Raw genomic sequence first — 17,118 nt, forward strand, 5'->3', positions numbered from 1 at the left:
CCATCAATCCGTCGCTGGTTGATCGAAGGCCAGCTGACTTCACGGCCCCCTCTAGACCCGGGCGCGCGGCCCGGGTGGCTAATGGGGAGAGTAATCAACAGAAGTAGCTGACGCGGGCTTACGCTCAGCAGCTCGTAACAACAAGGCTACTCGACTGCTTACACGACCCGGTCAGACGTCCAAGTCGTCTGCAAGGGTTCCATCCCAGCGCGCGATGAAATTACGATACGCCCTTCGCCCCCGCAGTTAAAGCGGGGGATGGAGGGGTCTTAGGCGCGTAAAATGTATAGGTTTGTATTAAATTAATGTTAGGATCGGTTCGTTGATTCTGGAATCTTACTCAGCACGGGTGCTGAGCTCAAGTCCTTGGTTAGAGCTCGTTGAAGGGAGAGAGTCGGTAGACTACTGAGATGATCTTGAGACAGAGGTTCAGGTATGATTGTAAACCAAACAGTAAGATTGAACAGTGAGTTGAACGCCATTGTACAAACCACAATGTCGTTCCTATATAACAAAGGAGATTCGTCCCTCATCTGAGCAGTCTGAGCAGTCTGAACACTGAGCAGTCTAATCAGCCTGAGCAGTTGGGCGCTCAGTTGGGCTTTTGGCCCCCAATTCTCAGTTCGGGTCACGTGCTGGGCTGCGCCAGCGGAACGTGTCCGTAACAATTAAGTACTCGCTATAGTGTTACAGGCGAGCGGCGTGTACACAGGCGTTCGTATTAGTATTCAACAGGTTCGATAGGGAAGAGGAATCTATCTAACGGAGCCCGGCCTTTTTGGTGCGGTGCGCCAAGCCGTAAGCACTAGTCTCGATGCTCGAGGCTAGTGCATTGCATCTAGGGCATCGCCCTTTACATATAGAGAGCGACTCTAAGCGAGAAGGACAGAAGGTCCGCACAAGCGATAGATATTGTAGTATAGACAAAGAGAGTGTGTCTTAAAAGCGCGGTAGTAGTAGTTCATCGTATAATACACTATAAGGTTGTATAAGCAGAAAACAGCGATACAAGTAAACAGCAGCTTATCCAATTAAGTATTGTCTAAGGAGCAAAAAGGAGGAGGAGCAGAATCTGCCTATATAGGTGCGTAGCCGCTAAGCTACTAGTACTAGGTTAGTGCGGCCTCGGAGAGTAGACCGAGAGACCCTAGGTAGTAGTAGTAGTAGTAGTAGTAGTAGTAGTAGTAGTGTCCTTATATTCTTATCTAATTTCTTAGTATCCCTTGCCTAGGATCCTTAATAGGACCCTTACTATTATAGGCCTAGCTCTTTAACTCGATAGTAACATACTACTATGTAATAGGACTTAGTCCGTAGCTCGGCCTACGCCGAGCCTTAGCGCTACTATTACTACTCCACTTTCCTAGCTACCTCTTAGATAGACTGTCGAATATTTAACTATTACGCCTATATATACTATACGCTATAGATCTCTTGTACTTACGCTTAACGCTATTCTCTAGTAAAGACTCCTTATACCTAATAGGTGTTGTAGCGCTGTTAGATAGTAAAATGTATTACATTATAACACGGAAGTACTGTAAGACTAGACAAAAGGTGTCGTTTACTAAGATTATTGTTACGGGCGAGCAGCGTGTTGTTAGGATCGGTTTGGTGATCCTAGAATCTTACTTAGCACAGGTGCTCAGCTTAAGTCCTTAGTTAGAGCTCGTTAAAGGGAGAGAGTCGGTAGACTACTAATAATTAGGTGAAGTAGAGGTTTAGGTGTTATGTTAAATTAAACAGTAAGATTGAACAGTAAGTTAAACGCTATTGTAGTAAGTACAATGTCGTCCCTATATACAAAGGAGATTTCTCCATTCTCGTCGTGCTCGCTATACTTGCTATACTTTCCTAAGAAAGTAGAGAGAGTAGAGTAAGCAGAGAAAGTAAGTATCACGACCGCGTATCGCGCTTTCTCTATTACGTGCTCTAGGATTAGGTAACTCGCTAAGCAAGACCGACGATCTATAACACGTGTATATAGGCGTTTGTAGTAGTATTTAATAGGGTCGATAGAGGAGAGGAATCTATCTAGCGGAGCCCGGCCTTTTTAGTGCAGTACGCCAAGCCGTAAGCACGAGGCCAGTGCACTATATCTAGGGCATCGCCCTTTATAGTTATAATAATCTCTATAAAGGACTAAAGGAATTCTAAGAAAGATCGCACCTTTGGCGTGTCGTGCCAAGCCGCTAGTAGCACGCTAAGTAGCGAGGTCACGTGCATGCTGGAGCAGTCCACGACACATTGTTAGAGCTATCTAAATTTAATTGGTGCACCTGCAACGTGCAGCCAGCTCGGCCCACCTGCCCTCACAGTGGGTTACACAGCGCAGAGCTTTCCCACATTTTGTGGGAGCCTGAGGCATCAACAACGACTCAAGGCAGACATTCACTACTGCAAGCTGTCATCGCCACACTTCACCACCACTTTTGTTGTTGACGCCACTTATCGTCTTGCATGTGGTAACCTGATCAAAAATCTCTCGTCCTTGCGACGACATCTCTCCTCTTACAACTCCTGCGCCACAACCCCTTGCGACAAGCATGCGTGTCACCAACCTCCTCGGCCTCCTCCTGGCCCTGACCCCATCGATATTCGCAAAGAACAAAAAGAACGACGCAGTCCTGCTATCAAGCGTCAAGTCCCTCACCCTACGCGATGGCCAACACACCTCCCACCGACGAGTCTCGGCGCTCCCTCAACTCAGCTGCGTTGGTGGCAACGCGAAAGGTCTCTACGATGTCGATGTGATGCGGTGCACCAATTCGGGAGCAGAGTACGACACGGAAGACATTCAGTGGACGTGCAAAGCGAATCTGCCTCCGGAGTTCAAGCTGGGCAGTACCGATGTCGTTTGTGAGGGCTACGATAATGCCGATGATCCGTTCGTTCTGAAGGGTTCGTGTGGAGTTGAGTATCGGTTGATGCTCACTGATTTGGGAGAGGTACGTTGCGATGTAGCTGGTTGATTGTCGTAGGTGCTGTAACGTGTGCTGATACTCGGGCAGGAGAAGTATCGCGATCGCATCAATCAAAGACCTTGGAAAACACGTAACAAGGACCGCGATGAGCCTGGCAGTGACAAGCCGGCGGCGATCATCTTTTGGATTGTCTTTGCAGGTACGCTGAGAATGCAAAATCAAAAACTCCGGAAGGTTCGCTAATGTCTAATTCCGCAGTCATCGTTCTCGTAATACTCTACAGCGTATTCTTTCCGTCAGGGCAACAACCAAGGCGCGGCGATGGCTTTCGAACAGGCCACGGTGGTTTCGGAGGTGGTGGCGACGATAACGACGACCCACCTCCACCGTACACTCCGCGAGCACCAAAGCCCAAGTCCTACGGAACCACACGATCCAGCAGCTCACGCTCTTCCAGCAGCAGACAGCAGAATCAGCCCTGGCGACCTGGCTTCTGGAGTGGCACTGCAGCTGGAGCAGCGGCAGGCTATGCAGCAGGTTCGTATGGCAACCGCCAGGATAGAAATCAGGCGAGACCAGGAGCTTCGAACTGGTTCGGCGGGACGAACACTTCTCCTACGTACGATCGGCCATCACCGAGGAGCGATTGGGGAGGATCGAGCGCTGCTGGGCCATCGAGTAGCCGGCATGAGAGTACTGGATTTGGCGGTACGAGGCGGCGATAGGCATAATTTCTGGGCATCAAACAATATCTCGAACATGTTGGTTTCTCTCTCAACAATTCACGACTTCCACAATCTTGAACTACATTGATTGATTGGCACATTCACTGAGTGACCTTCCACGAGCTCCGCCCATCCGCGCGACTGACTGACCTTTGAGTTGTGGTTGATATATTTGGACGTACTATTGCGACAGGGCGGTCCGCCGCACACTCGCCAACTTGGTGAGACGATCGGCCCTCGGAGTTTCGTCTGACAGCTCCTCGCCGCCTGGCTCGGGTTTCAGACATACCACATCTCATTGCAAAATGCTCAGGCCGCACTGAGACAATCGCGATACAAGAAGGCCATCCTGATCTCAGGATCGTTGTTTCCGTTAAGACACCACCATGGCGACGAAGGCGACGACGATCCCGCTTGCGCAGCACATCTTCTCTCGACTCCATCAGCTCAACTGTCATTCCATCCACGGCGTACCGGGAGACTACACGCTTCGAGCCCTCGACTTCTTGTCTGCCTCGAATATCCGCTGGATCGGAAACGCCAATGAGCTTTGCGCAGGCTACGCGGCCGATGGGTACGCCAGAGCCGCCGGAATGGCTCGTCTCACGACGGCAGCTGGCCCACACAAGGCCCTTACGCCCCGAGTCGGCTCTTTGTACACGACTTACGGCGTGGGAGAACTGTCTGCCATCAACGCCGTGGCGGGTAGTTACGCCGAGAGTGTGCCTGTGGTGCACATGGTGGGCTCGCCTTCGCGAAAGCAATGGAAGACAGGTGCCTGTGTCCATCACAGTCTGTCAGACGGGAACCTGGGAGTCTACACGGAGATGGCGAAACACATTACCTGCGCCCAAGCGGACCTGAGATGTGATGAGGCGCAAGAAGCCGCGCGCATTTACGACCATGCCCTCGAACAATGCGTACGACAGTCCAAGCCGGTGTACGTGAACATGCCGAGTGACATTGTCTCAGCTCCAGTACCAGCGGCCCTGCTCGACCGTCCATTGGATTTAAGCCGTCCGACAAACAATGCCGCCGAAGAAGAGCAAGTCATCTCCACCATTCTCTGTCGGATCCAAGCGGCCGAGAACCCTTTGATCATTGCAGACGGGCTGAGCTACCCGTTCGACTTCATCGCCGAAGTCAACACGATAGTCCAATCGACCAACATACCCACCATGTGCTACAACGCTGGCAAAGGCGTGGTGGATGAATCTTTGCCGTCATGGGAAGGTCCACTGACAGGACAAACGGAGCTGAGCGCAACGACCGACCTCGCATTGCTCTTTGGTCCATTGCTCAGCGATACCAACACGGCTGCTTGGTCTGCGATTCCGGATCCAGGGATTTGCATTTCGTTCGGCTTGGACACCATCACTGTCGGACACAGAGTCTATCACTTGCACTCGAAGCCACTGCTGGAGAAGCTGGCAGGTCGACTCAAAGCGATGGGGCGAGAGCAGGGGAGACCAAAGGACCAGATATCACACGACCCCATCCGATCACCACCTCATGGATCTGCAATCTGTCAAGACGACTTCTGGGCACGCATGTCAGCCTGGTTGAAGCCGTACGACACGCAGCTCTTGGCCAACGGAACGCCCCTGATCGGAGGCAGAGACCTGCGATTGCCCACACCGACGCAGGTCATCGCCTCGGGCATCTGGTGCTCCATCGGCCAAATGCTTCCCGCCGCCCAAGGAGTTGCGGCGGCCAAGCGAGACCTGGCGATTCCCGGCCGGACCATCCTGTTCGAGGGCGACGGCAGTTTCCAGGTGACTTGTCAAGCGTTGTCAGACATCATTCGATACCGGTTGGATGTGACGACCTTTCTCTTGAACAACGGCGGGTATGCGTACGAACGCTGGCTCAACGGCATGGAGGCCGAGTACAACGATGTCCCAGCCTGGCAGTATACCGAAGTAGCTCATTTCTTCGGTGCCCCCACCAATAGCTCCGACTACCCCGTGATCTCACGAAAAGTGTCGACGTGGGCTGAGTTGGAAGACGTACTTGCGGACGAGGGTATCGCCGAGGGCAGAGGCCTGAAAATGATAGAAATTGCCATGGCCGTCGATGACGTTCCCTCGGCGTCTCGGCCAGGATTAAAACGAGCCGGTGAAATACTGAGAGCAACATGAATCAATGCATCTATTCATCAGGGGACTATATACGATTCACCCGCCTTCCACGGCCAGGTCTCCTGCGACCTTCTTCTTCCACGTCCTCGACTTCGTCCTTGCCCTTCTCCAACTGGCCATCTTTGAGCTCCCGTGGCTGCAGACCCCAGTCGGAGATGTCATACCAATCCTCGCCGTCGCTCATCTCGGTGACCATGTTGCCTTTGCCATCGGGCACCAGATGCGCTTCCGCCTTGCAGCTCCTGTACACGTATTGCCGCAGGCGGTCCGTCTTTTGCAGGCCCATGTACAGCGCATCTAGGGAGCGCACGACTTGCTCTTGCTTTTGGACGTACAGGAGCAGCAGCTTGCGAGTGTCGTCGGCCTCATTGACGGGCAGACCAAGGTCGCGGTCGGACAGAGACGTGGACGGCGCAACAAACCACGGATGGACCACTGGAATCGAAGCGGAGTCGCTGGGCGATGGGGAAGGGGTGCGATCTGACCGTTCAGCGGGAGAGCGAGCTCGAGCCCGGGTCGTCATGGCGTGAGTGTTGGTGCCGTTGCTGTTGGAGGCCGTCTCTGACGCTGCCTCTCGCTCCGCGATATCCGAGACATTGGGATTTGGTGCCTGCTCTGGTGCCACGTTCTCCCCAGTCGATGCTGCCGGCCGCTCTATCTCCCCATTCACCTCTGTGCCAGGCGCATTCGCAGGCTCGCCTGGTTCGGTCTCTTGCGCCTTGGCTGGCTCGTCCTTGGCCAACGCATCCACTACCATGGCATCTACCGCCTCAGCATCTCGCACCGATTCTCCGTCGACGAGGCTAGCGTGATCAACGGGTGCAGGCTTGACCACATCGTCCACCATCTGAACGTCTGGTTCGGCGGGAGGTTCGAACTCCAATGGTAACTGATCCGTAATGATACTGGGCACTGCGCTCTGATTTCCCACGTTCCCCTCCCCATTCAAGAGCGTATCATCGTGCTCCGTCTCGAACGTCGCGCTCGGTACCCAGTCAGCGTCTCCTCTGAACCTCTGCAGCAAGTGCTTCGCCTTCCACAGATTGTTGCGCTCCCTCCTCAGCATCTCCAGCGCCTCCTCGGCCATTTGCGTCACCGCCGTGCTCTTGTAGGGGATGCTCAGACTCGGGTGGGTGGGCAGCTCGGCGGCCGCGGTGAGCGGACGGAGCAGGTTCTCCAGCTGCACCTCGCCGAACGGGTTCTCGTCGATGGGCTGGCCGTAGCGGTCGTCATTCTCGTTGTCGGAGGAGGCGGGCGAGTAGAGGTCGCCGTCGTCGTCGAACAGGGGCGGGTTGGTGGAGATGGTGTGTCGCGTGTAGCCGGCGTGGGTGACTTTCTGTACGACACTCGTCAGTCCACCGTATACCTCAGGCGGTTTGTAGACGTACCTGGCGGTAGGCAAGTCGCCCCGTGTCGTCCAGACGGTCCTGCTGGACGTACCTGGCGCGGCGCATCAGCTTGTTGCCGCGGTTCGTGCGGTGGGGGACGTCGGCGGCGCTGTGGTCCGAGTCGTCGGCGCGGCGCTTCATGGCCAACTTCATGCTGCGGATCGTCTCCGCGAAGTGGATTTGCTGCGCCATGGCGGCGGTGTGGAGATAGGGGGGTGGTGGTGGTAGAGTGTTGGTGGAGGTCGAGGTGGAGGTGGAAAGCTCGAAGGTCAACATCGGCATCGGCATCGGCGTTCGGCGAACGGGTGTTCCTCGCCTGCTCCCTCTGCGGCGCGGACCGCTCCCTGCCGTGCACAGACGTTAATTTCTCCCAATTCTCGAACTTTTGAAGGTTAACCAATCTGCCCATTGCCTCCGCTCACACCACCACTCCGCCCCTTCGCCCCTTCGCCCCTTCGCCCCTCACCGCCGCCCGACAGCGACCTCCTCCTCCACTCCTCCACCATCCATACCTCACCTCCCGCCGCCATGGCATTCACGGGCGACCTGTCGCAGCTGTGGTCCGACGACGAGGCACCCCCGCCGAAATTGCTCGACGTCCTCACCCAGATTGCTCACTTCCTCGACCAGCTGGGCTACAACAAGACCTTCGCCAGCCTGTACAAGGAGGCCAAGAAGAACGACCTTATCCTCGACATTGCAAAGTGGGAGCGTGGAATCCAGGCCAAGACCGCCTTTCCCCTGCTCGACCTCTATGAAGAGTGGCATGACGCCAACGACAAGTTCCCCACCCTGCCCGGCCCGGAAGGTGAAGAGGACGATGCCGCAGAAGAGTCGAGCAGCGATGACAGCGGAAGTGATGACGAGTCGGATAAGGACGAGGCAGAAGGAGTTCTCGTGGACGTGGAAGCTGAAGAGACCAGCGACGATGATTCCGACGAAGACAGCAGCTCGGACAGCGACGACTCAGATGCAAGCCCCACGAAAGCGGGCGTAAAACGGAAGCGGGTGTTGACTCCTCCATCGTCAGAAGATTCTGACGACAGTGCAAGCGACTCGGATGATTCGAGCTCGTCGGAGGACAGCGACGCTCCTCCAGCGAAGAAGGCGAAGGTGCAAAGCTCTTCGCCCTCCAGCGACAGCGACTCCGAGTCCTCGGATTCGAGCGACGACAGCTCGAGCGATTCCGACTCGGACGCAGGCGCTGATGACAGCACGAGCAGCGACTCGAGCAGCGACAGCGAGGATGAAAAGGACGAGGAACCACAGCCGCCGGCATCTGACAAGAAGAAAAAGAAGGGCGGCAAATCCGACAAGACCACTGGCTCTGACACGCAAGCGAAAGACGCCGGTTCCCAGTCCTCGGCCACACTGGAAGGCGAGTCGGCGGGAGAAAAAGAGGAAGAAAGTGAGGAGCCGAACCACGTGCATCCCGACCGCCTCAGGCAGGTGCCGGCGCCGCCGTCGAAGAGCACGAAGAAGCAGACTGCCGCCGAGGCCAAGAAGCAGGTGGTGCCCTTTTCGCGCATTCCCACGGATCAGAAGGTCGACCCTCGGTTCTCCAGCAACGACTACGTCTCATACGACTACGCCGATCGGGCATACCGCGACCTGTCGGTGACCAAGGGCAAAGGGTTCACCAAGGAGAAGAACAAGAAGAAGCGAGGTGAGCAAGTTCCTGTCCATATATCCGTCTCCGTCCAGTAGTCGGTAACACGGTGAGCTGACGTAGTCCTAGGTGCATACCGGGGCGGCATGATCGACCTGACGCCGAAAGGCATCAAATTCGAAGACTGAGGGAAAGTTGAGGGTCGGCGGGTGAGAGCTGGACATTTGAGTCACTTGAATAGACGATAGCTGTTGTAATTGTGCTGCAGTACTCGACCACGTCGCGAGAGTTCGGTCTCGGCTGCAATCGCATTCTGTTCATACCGACACCAAGACACAAGACCAGCCTCCACCACATCTCGTCCTGTATCGCATAGCTGGGGTGTTTGATGCTGGAGTATCGGACCGTGAGTTTCGATTGATTTCCTGTCGCGCGCCGAACCCAAATTCAATCAGGGCCAATGCTTGCTGCCGCCTCGAAGACAAAGTGAAGTCGGCACACGCCGAGCACCAATGCCGATGAGGGACAACGAGGATCGCCCTGCAACCTCGCACGTTCTCGTACAACGCGCTCCTTTTCGTCCCTGGCGCGTCGTCCACATGAATCGTCCACATTCTCTGCGGTGCATTCCTCCAGACCTCGCCGATCTTTCATTGATACTGCTGTTGCTCCATCGCATGCATTAGCTCCCGCCTCCTTCCTGCATTCACGTTGGTGCATGCGTGAATCCCAGTGGCTAGTCGCCAGCACCGCTTGTCTTCAACGATGGTTCGGTAGCAGACGCAGCAACACTCTGGTGTCCATTCTATGCAACCCCGGCTTGATCTCCTCCACTTCGGCATGAAAGCGTTGAATATTGGGAGGCCGAGCTACAGATGCGAGGAATACATATACCGGACGAGCATCGTCCCCGACGACGTTCCTGCCTGTTCGCCTGGGCCGTCGACGAGCGATATCGATTCGTCAGGATGTCGTGTCTCTTGATCCTCGTAGCCTTCTTCGCGGCCTCTACGTTCGCCGCAGCCTTGCCGCAATGGAACTGGAGCTGGAACTGGGGCTCGCAGAAGCAGCTGCGGTTCACTCGCGCCGGAACGTTCCAGATAGCCATTTTTGAAGACTTGCATTTTGGGGAGAGTATGTTTCACGAGTTCGCGAATACTTGAGCTCGGCTGATTTTGAGAAGATGCCTGGGATTCGTGGGGTCCGCAGCAGGACATCAACAGCGTCAAGGTGCTGAACGAAGTTCTCGATGCCGAGAATCAGCAGCTGGTCGTCCTCAATGGTGATTTGATCACTGGAGAGAATGCGTACAAATTCAACAGCACTGTCTACATCGACCAAATTGCTGGGCCGCTCGTGCAGAGAGGTAAGTGTAGTGCAAACTCGATACTCTTCCCGCGGTGTTGACGTATCGAACAGGACTGCCTTGGGCGTCGACATACGGAAACCACGACTCCGACTATAACCTCTCAAGGTCCGACATCCTCGCTCGGGAGCACCGTTACAGCAACGCCCTCACTACCCAAATGGTCTTCGGTCGCGAGGCTGGAGTCAGCAACTACTACTTGCTGGTGTATCCCTCCTACGGCGGCCAAGTTCCATGCCTAATCTTGTGGTTCTTCGACAGCAGAGGCGGCTTCTACTACCAGGAGAAGGACGCCGATGGCAATCGGGTCGGCCAGCCGGACTGGGTCGACCAGAGTGTCGTCAATTGGTTCCAGCAGACGAACGCGAGGCTCAGTCGGCAATACCGCAAGACGATTCCTTCGCTGGCGTTCGTTCATATCCCCACCAATGCCTCCCAAGCCCTACAGACAGAGGCTGGGGTGGATCCCAACTACCAGCCCGGTATCAACGACGACTATATCCTCGCCCAGCAAGCCCAGGGGTGGTGTCCAGACGGCAGGAACGACGGCGTAGGTCCCTCCCTCTTGTCTGATCCAATGTGGTGCATAGCTGACATGGATGAATGTTGTAGACATGCGAATACGGCGCCCAAGATGTCCCATTCATGCAGGCCGTGACGTCCACCCCAGGACTGATGGCTTTGTTTTCCGGACATGATCACGGCGATACTTGGTGTTACAAATGGAATGGAGTTCTCCCTGGAATGACCGTGGATGGAAACGGGCTCAGTAAGTCGGCCTTCGGTCTTTGCTCATTGGATTAAAGCTGACCGCCAAATAGACATCTGCTTCGGCCAACACTCCGGTATGAACAATTCGTGAAACCTATCATATTTCAATGAGACTTCCGCTGACATGCAACGTAGGCTACGGCGGATACGGAACATGGACGAGAGGGGCACGGCAAGTCTTGATCACCGAAGAGAAGCTGCGGCACGGCGTGGTTGATACCTGGATCCGCCTCGAGACGGGCGACGTCGTGGGATCGGTGGAGCTCAACAAGACCTACAACCACGACTACTACCCAGCAACCCCCGACACGCACACCAGCTGCCCCACCTGTAACTATACCATCGTCACGCCGATGCCTGGCACGAAGCGACGCTGATTGAACGAACCAGGTTGAGACTCGAATTTACTCAGTTCAAAAGTTTAGAACATATACATTTGTATCTAGTGCTGCGGAAAGAAACGATGTCAACAGTCTTTTGACGTGATGAATGTGTTAATCGTCTGTAGCCGCGCTAACGGCAGCGAAGGCAGGCTCGCCCACGTTTGTCGGAGCCAACGCGGAATCCGTGGTGGAGGGTTCCAGAGACGAGCTCGTGCTTGAGGATGCATCTGCGGCCTGCTTCTGGACGTCATCCAGAGCTATCCCAGCCTGCTTCTTGGCCTGCTCGATCCTACGCGCTTCCGCGAGCGTAGCGGCCTCCTTTTCCTGAAGCTTCGCACGAGCATCCGTCACAGCATCCGTGGCGGCTGTGATGTCGTGACGATTCCAATTCTCCTGCGGCGTCATGACGAGATACTTCAGATGCTTGACGCTGTCCGAGATCCTCTCGAGCTCGGGGCTGCTGCTTCCTTGATTGAAGCCGCTTTGAAGTAGATCCTTTTCGCCGGCAAAGATAGCCTCGTGCGCCGAGTTCAGCAGCGTCTTGTGGACTTCGGTGACGACGGAGGTCAACGGCTGGAACGACTCTTCGAGTTTGTGCATTGCCTCCTCCATCTTGTCGAGGTCCGATGCGTCGTCTCCGCTTTCCAGGATGGTGTACAAGCCCTTGCGATTCTCCTCAATGGATGACTTTTGCTCTTCGCTCATTCTATCACCGTACTCTTCCATGTGCTCCTCAACGTTCGACATCAGCTCCTTCGCCTTCAATCTCGCCCCGCTCAGAGCCTCCTTCTTCCGCCTTCGCAGGTCCTTCTGCTCCGACCAAAAGTCTCTGACTTCTTGGGGGTAGCTGGTGGACTTGACCGGAACCTCCCAGTCGTCCAAATGTTGCTCAGCCCGCTCCAGCCAGTAACCCATCCGTTCTTCTCGATTGAGCACCCCGGCAAAATGGACCAGGAAGTCACCTCTGCGGATCTGAAAGGGTGCCAGCGTCTCGTTATGTTCACCCTGATATGCGTTAAACCAGCGCTGCGGCGCCTGGGCGAGGTTGCTGGAGAACGCCGGCTCATGCATCAGGGCGTCCATAGCAGACTGGTCGCGGAACGGCAGGGGTGCATCGGGGCGGTAGTGACGAAATGAAGTGATGGCGGAGAAGAGCTGAACTGACCACTGATTCACTCGAACCGGGAAGACGCCATTGTTGAGACCATTCCAGTCGTTAGAGAACAAGAGGTGAACATCGTCGAACTCTGAACCTGGTGGAGGAAGAAAAACTTCGATCGGAATGTGAGGGTTGAGGATGATGGTGTCGGCGTCGACCCAGAACAGCCACTCCAGTCGTTCGCTTTCTGGCTTCGAGAGCTCGCGAAGGAGGAGACTGAGGATATACGCTGGCTTTGACCAGACATCGTCCATCAGATGCTGCCGCAGGACGTGGAGGCGGTATCCGTGTTCCCTGTCGTGCCGTTCGTGAGTCCGGATCGCCCGCTCCCAGAAGCTGTTGCCGTTGAAGAGGATCGTGCATTTCCCAATGCGAGTTCGAGCTCCAAGGCGCTCCTCATCACTGATACCATCCGTGATTGCCTCACCAGCGAGTGCAGTGGCTGTGGCGCTAGCCAGACCGTGTGGCCGCGAGGCGGTGGCTGTGGAGTTGACCCGTGAGGCTCCATGAGAGACTGGTTGAGCATGGTATGGGTTCCACGACTTCAACTTATCCTTGACTGCATCGTGGAGCTCTGACAGTGCGCCTGTGACTGATGGCTGCTTGTGACGATTGGTATCCGATTCGGCTTCCATCTCATCCTTCGGCTCTTCTCCACCAATGATGCCAGGCTGCATCGATTGACTTTTGACAGTAGCCATCCCAAACCCCGTTGGGTCGTCCAGTATTCCACCCGAGGCCGCATCGTACGTCCCTGCAAAGTCCATTGCCCGCTCTCCAGGTCCGAGCATCGAGGTGAGCATCCACCCCATCATGATGCATCCAAGTGCCACGGCGAGGACTCGAAACTTGGCATTCGCTAACAACCCCGTTCGCGGACGTGTGTGTCGTAGCCATTGTGGCAGGGAGCTGCTCGGGGATAACGGCGAGATTGGTGTCATGGGCGACGACTCGCGATGCGGGCGCCGCTCTGGTGAGCTTTCTGGCGACATGGTGTTCGTTTGCCTTGTGCCTTGTTCGTCTTGTCAGTCACCGAGTCTTGACTGCACGAGGCGACAGTGTATTTACATACCAGGCGGCGCGATGTGAAGCAAGGGGCACCGAATCTGCTCAAGGGCAGAAAAAGGAATGCTGTACGTAGCACTCTTTGTGCAACGCGCATATGATAAGAGGTTCTGGAATCATCTGCTCCTTGCAAGACTGTTCACACGTCTGCTTCTCGGCCTGGAGAGAGGGAGTCTCTGGAACTGCCCTCTCGCAGCGTGGAGACATCTTCGACATGTTGAAAACGAGCCAAAGTATAGTCGAGATCCATTCCAGCCACACGTGAGCTTTTGCGCCTCGAGGGAAGAGAGTCGGAGTGTCGATGGGAGCGGGAGGGATGCGTGACATCGGTGCTGACGCGATCAAGGTCCACGAAGTCTTGGATATTCATATCTTGCTCGTCTTTGCCCATTTCGCGATCCGCAGTAATGAATCCCACCGACGACTTCCGCATATCTTGACCTGGCTTCGATCCACCCACGAATTTGACCAACTTGCTCAAGATCGCGAATTCCAGCTTGAGCTTGATTGAATAGACGATGCCTTTGAGAAGCGTCTCCAAAATGTAGAGAGATGCACATTCCAGGCCCAAAAGTCCGAGGTCGAGGATGATAATCACCACGTTAATAAAGATCAGTTGATGCATGGTCTTCCGAGTCCCGGGCTGTAACGAGGTGCGTAAGATACGAAAGGTCTCGGCGATATAAATGGAGCTGAGCGTGACCTCCTGCAAGAAGAAGCCAATCATTTGTATCTTTTCCATGATGTTGTATCCGACTTCGAACCGGTCCGTCGCCAGATCGCCATTGGACCCGAAGGTCAAGACTGTCGTTGGGATGTGGAGGATAATTGCATCAATGATGATCATCCACTTGGTGTAGAAGAGGATCCTCTCGCCTTTGACTCCTGTAACGATCAAGTGCAGTCGAGACCAGAGGACGAGAGCTTGACCGGTAATCATCGGGTACCAGCCAACAGTGAGCAGAACGATGGCGAGCCACTTCGAGTCTCCGGTGGTGATGTTCATGAATTTCAGCATGAACCCGAGCGAGTACGGGATGATGCCAATGGTGGAAATGAGCAGTGACCAGAAGTACAAGCCCCGGAATCGATTGAAGCTGAGGAAGATGATAGTAATCAACTCGACGGCGTTGTACATGGCCAATCCGCTGAAGAAGACGATGAAGATGCGCAACGTCTGACTGTTGCCATCGTAGCCGCCAGTGATGCCCGCGCCTGGAGACGTCCACGACGCAGAGGCAGAGGAATTGGATGCCATGGCCTGGTGAGTCTGCCTTCGTCCAGCCTCCCCCGGCCAGACTCGGCTCCGTCCGGTCGGTCAGCGATTCAGCGGTCAAGTCAGCGGGCGTGAGGTGAGAATTCGTCGCCTAGGCTTCATTGTCGACGATGATTCCGGCTCTCTGCGGTGTCGATTCAGCGCAGGGGGACGGCGGAGGTGAGATTTTTGAGGATGACGGACAGGTCAAAGAGGATCGTGTTGAGTCCTCCCGCCTTTCAGCTTTCGCGCACCTGTGCATGATGCAGCGGCACCCTCTCGCCCAGAAAAAGATTGACCAACAACACGTGGAAGCACGCAGCGATCGCGGGAATCATCGGCCAATCAAAGAACGCCTTTGTTCGATTTTGCGTCAACTGACTTCAGGCGGCGCGGAGAAGTGAGAAGCAAGCCGATGACAGAGATGTGGAGCCGTTCCCCGGGGCTGTGAGCGGTGCCGTGCCCTTTGTCGAGGTCTGGGGTCACGAGCAACAGTCTTAGCCTGAGGTGAGGTCAGCTCATCTCGAGCGTGATCACTATTCTTTGGTCGACTCGAACGAGTTGACTGAGATTCCCGCCGTGAATTGGTAGGTGAATAGCGTGATAGGCTACTGTCGGCTCTAGACGGCGAAGAAGTGATCGACGCACACAAGAGCTGCCAACAGTGCCAAGGAGAAGCTCTTGTGCTCACTTCCCCTCAATCGAATCCCTGGCGTGCGACGAGTGTCAAAGGGCTTGAACGATCTCCCAATTGTGGACGCTCAATGACGGGGAAAAGAGGAAGGGAATACAGAGGATGCATAAGAGACAAGAACTTACATGGCCTGTGAAACCCTTTAGATGACTTGGGAGTCCTCTTCTCATGCTACGCCTAGACATATCGTACGCCATAGATGGAACTGCTCACTAGGCAGTGGATGGGTGTTAGGTCTTTAAGCCCTCAAAGTCTCATCTGTGACTGTTCACGGTTTGCCCAGGGCTGAGAAATAGATGATCGGCCGCATTCTCAGGTTCGAAAAGCTCTGGGCTTGGAGAAGATGCAACGTTCAGCGTGGGCAATCCTACGGCATCAGACATCTGCCCTGTCGCGTGTGTGGTGTTGTAGATAGGTCAAGGTAAGGTCTGTCTGTCTCCGGGCCATCTCGTAGGCGTCTGCTGGGCCAATTCGTCCAGTCGATTGTAAGACGTCGTGTTGAGTGCGGAGCTGATGTGGTAAGATTCCAAACTTCCCAGTGACAGTTGGAGGCAACACACTCGCCACCTAGCATCAGAGCCTCGCGCCTTACCTGTAGCATCGGCGTTTGTCTACCAAGTCCATACTGAGACGTAAGGATGAACCAGTCCAGCGATCTCAGCTCCAGAGCGCCAAACGCGCAGGCCTCGCCGTCGTCTATTCGTTGAGCCGTATCCGTTTAGGGAGATCATGCCTCAATGCTCCGTCTAAAGGCCGTTCTTGCTTTCCCGCCATATTGGTGAAGTTCCAAGCTATGCGACCTGGCCTTAAGCGCGAGCGGTTTCAACTTTGCGGGAGATAGATATCGTACCGTTCAAAGGAGTACTGGCCAGACAATTCCCCATTTTTATATATCCAACTTCTCGCTACTAAAGGCGCTGAGAGCATCCCGAATGCTTTCCCACAGTCTATCGGAAAGCTCGTCTTCCGCGAGCCAGTACGCACGAGAAGCAGCCAAGTCGAACGGTGGCTAGCCGGTGAATAGAGCATCAAGATGTCGCATCAAGAGCCGGGTGGACTAGACGAAGAAGGCTGCTAGTAGAAGAAGGCCAGCCGCGTCGAAGTTGGCAGTGCCCATGGCGAAATGATGGTCGAGATACCATGCTGAAGAATGGAGTTAGAAGAAATGGGATTCATTATGCGAGCGCGTAAGTGTGGATTCATTGTTTTCTGAGACCGTCCGTCGCTCACGTCGCCGTCGACTGATCACGAGTCGAGGACGAGACGAGCGAGAAAGATGTTGTTGAAGTCGAAGTCGAAGTCGAGTCGAGTGGGCCGCGCTTTTGAAGATCTTCCTCGGTGGAACTCGCGATTGGTCGCCCGGGAGGCCCATTGAGGCAAAGCGGAAGGCGGCTCCTGCCAAGAAGGCTAATCCCGCGTGCGTCAACTTTCCGGATCCAGCGCCAACATGTGACTTTCAGCGAAGAACATTTGACTTTGGATCGACTCCAACTGAGAGCGACGTGAGTGGCAGTCGTCAGCACGAGGGCCTCACGCGACAACGAAAGCGGAGAAGCGATCCGCGCGGTGAGATCAACTCCCCATGGGACTCCCGCAAAAAGCAGACAATCTCCAGGTGTTCCTCCTCCAGACGTGCCG

At 55.0% G+C, this 17,118-nt stretch overlaps 7 protein-coding genes across 7 annotated transcripts; 4 read left to right on the plus strand and 3 right to left on the minus strand.

The window, feature by feature from the left end:
- Window positions 1-2,546: 2,546 nt before the first annotated feature.
- Window positions 2,547-3,649, plus strand: M409DRAFT_71277 (uncharacterized protein; the record flags this gene model as incomplete). Its single annotated transcript, XM_033819099.1, has 3 exons — window positions 2,547-2,948; window positions 3,012-3,123; window positions 3,183-3,649. 3 exons carry the CDS (start codon window positions 2,547-2,549, stop codon window positions 3,647-3,649), a joined length of 981 nt encoding a protein of 326 aa, XP_033659916.1.
- Window positions 3,650-4,035: 386 nt separating this feature from the next.
- On the plus strand, window positions 4,036-5,790 carry M409DRAFT_71278 (uncharacterized protein; the record flags this gene model as incomplete). The annotated part of the gene is made up of 1 exon (XM_033819100.1): window positions 4,036-5,790. The coding sequence occupies one exon, from the start codon at window positions 4,036-4,038 to the stop codon at window positions 5,788-5,790; it is 1,755 nt and encodes a 584-aa protein (XP_033659917.1).
- Window positions 5,791-5,815: 25 nt separating this feature from the next.
- Window positions 5,816-7,370, minus strand: M409DRAFT_30447 (uncharacterized protein; the record flags this gene model as incomplete). Its single annotated transcript, XM_033809925.1, has 2 exons — window positions 5,816-7,126; window positions 7,179-7,370. 2 exons carry the CDS (start codon window positions 7,368-7,370, stop codon window positions 5,816-5,818), a joined length of 1,503 nt encoding a protein of 500 aa, XP_033659918.1.
- A 336-nt stretch (window positions 7,371-7,706) lies between these two features.
- On the plus strand, window positions 7,707-8,975 carry M409DRAFT_71280 (uncharacterized protein; the record flags this gene model as incomplete). Its single annotated transcript, XM_033819101.1, has 2 exons — window positions 7,707-8,844; window positions 8,917-8,975. The coding sequence occupies 2 exons, from the start codon at window positions 7,707-7,709 to the stop codon at window positions 8,973-8,975; spliced, it is 1,197 nt and encodes a 398-aa protein (XP_033659919.1).
- Window positions 8,976-9,755: 780 nt separating this feature from the next.
- Window positions 9,756-11,301, plus strand: M409DRAFT_30449 (uncharacterized protein; the record flags this gene model as incomplete). The annotated part of the gene is made up of 6 exons (XM_033809926.1): window positions 9,756-9,921; window positions 9,971-10,153; window positions 10,207-10,703; window positions 10,766-10,922; window positions 10,975-10,998; window positions 11,060-11,301. The coding sequence occupies 6 exons, from the start codon at window positions 9,756-9,758 to the stop codon at window positions 11,299-11,301; spliced, it is 1,269 nt and encodes a 422-aa protein (XP_033659920.1).
- Window positions 11,302-11,418: 117 nt separating this feature from the next.
- M409DRAFT_30450 (glycosyltransferase family 34 protein) lies at window positions 11,419-13,458 on the minus strand (the record flags this gene model as incomplete). Its single annotated transcript, XM_033809927.1, has 1 exon — window positions 11,419-13,458. The coding sequence occupies one exon, from the start codon at window positions 13,456-13,458 to the stop codon at window positions 11,419-11,421; it is 2,040 nt and encodes a 679-aa protein (XP_033659921.1).
- A 212-nt stretch (window positions 13,459-13,670) lies between these two features.
- Window positions 13,671-14,789, minus strand: M409DRAFT_30451 (uncharacterized protein; the record flags this gene model as incomplete). The annotated part of the gene is made up of 1 exon (XM_033809928.1): window positions 13,671-14,789. The coding sequence occupies one exon, from the start codon at window positions 14,787-14,789 to the stop codon at window positions 13,671-13,673; it is 1,119 nt and encodes a 372-aa protein (XP_033659922.1).
- Between the last annotated feature and the right edge of the window lie 2,329 nt (window positions 14,790-17,118).

This window comes from Zasmidium cellare (genome assembly GCF_010093935.1).
Source record: "Zasmidium cellare ATCC 36951 unplaced genomic scaffold M409scaffold_65, whole genome shotgun sequence".
Lineage (NCBI taxonomy): Eukaryota > Fungi > Ascomycota > Dothideomycetes > Mycosphaerellales > Mycosphaerellaceae > Zasmidium > Zasmidium cellare.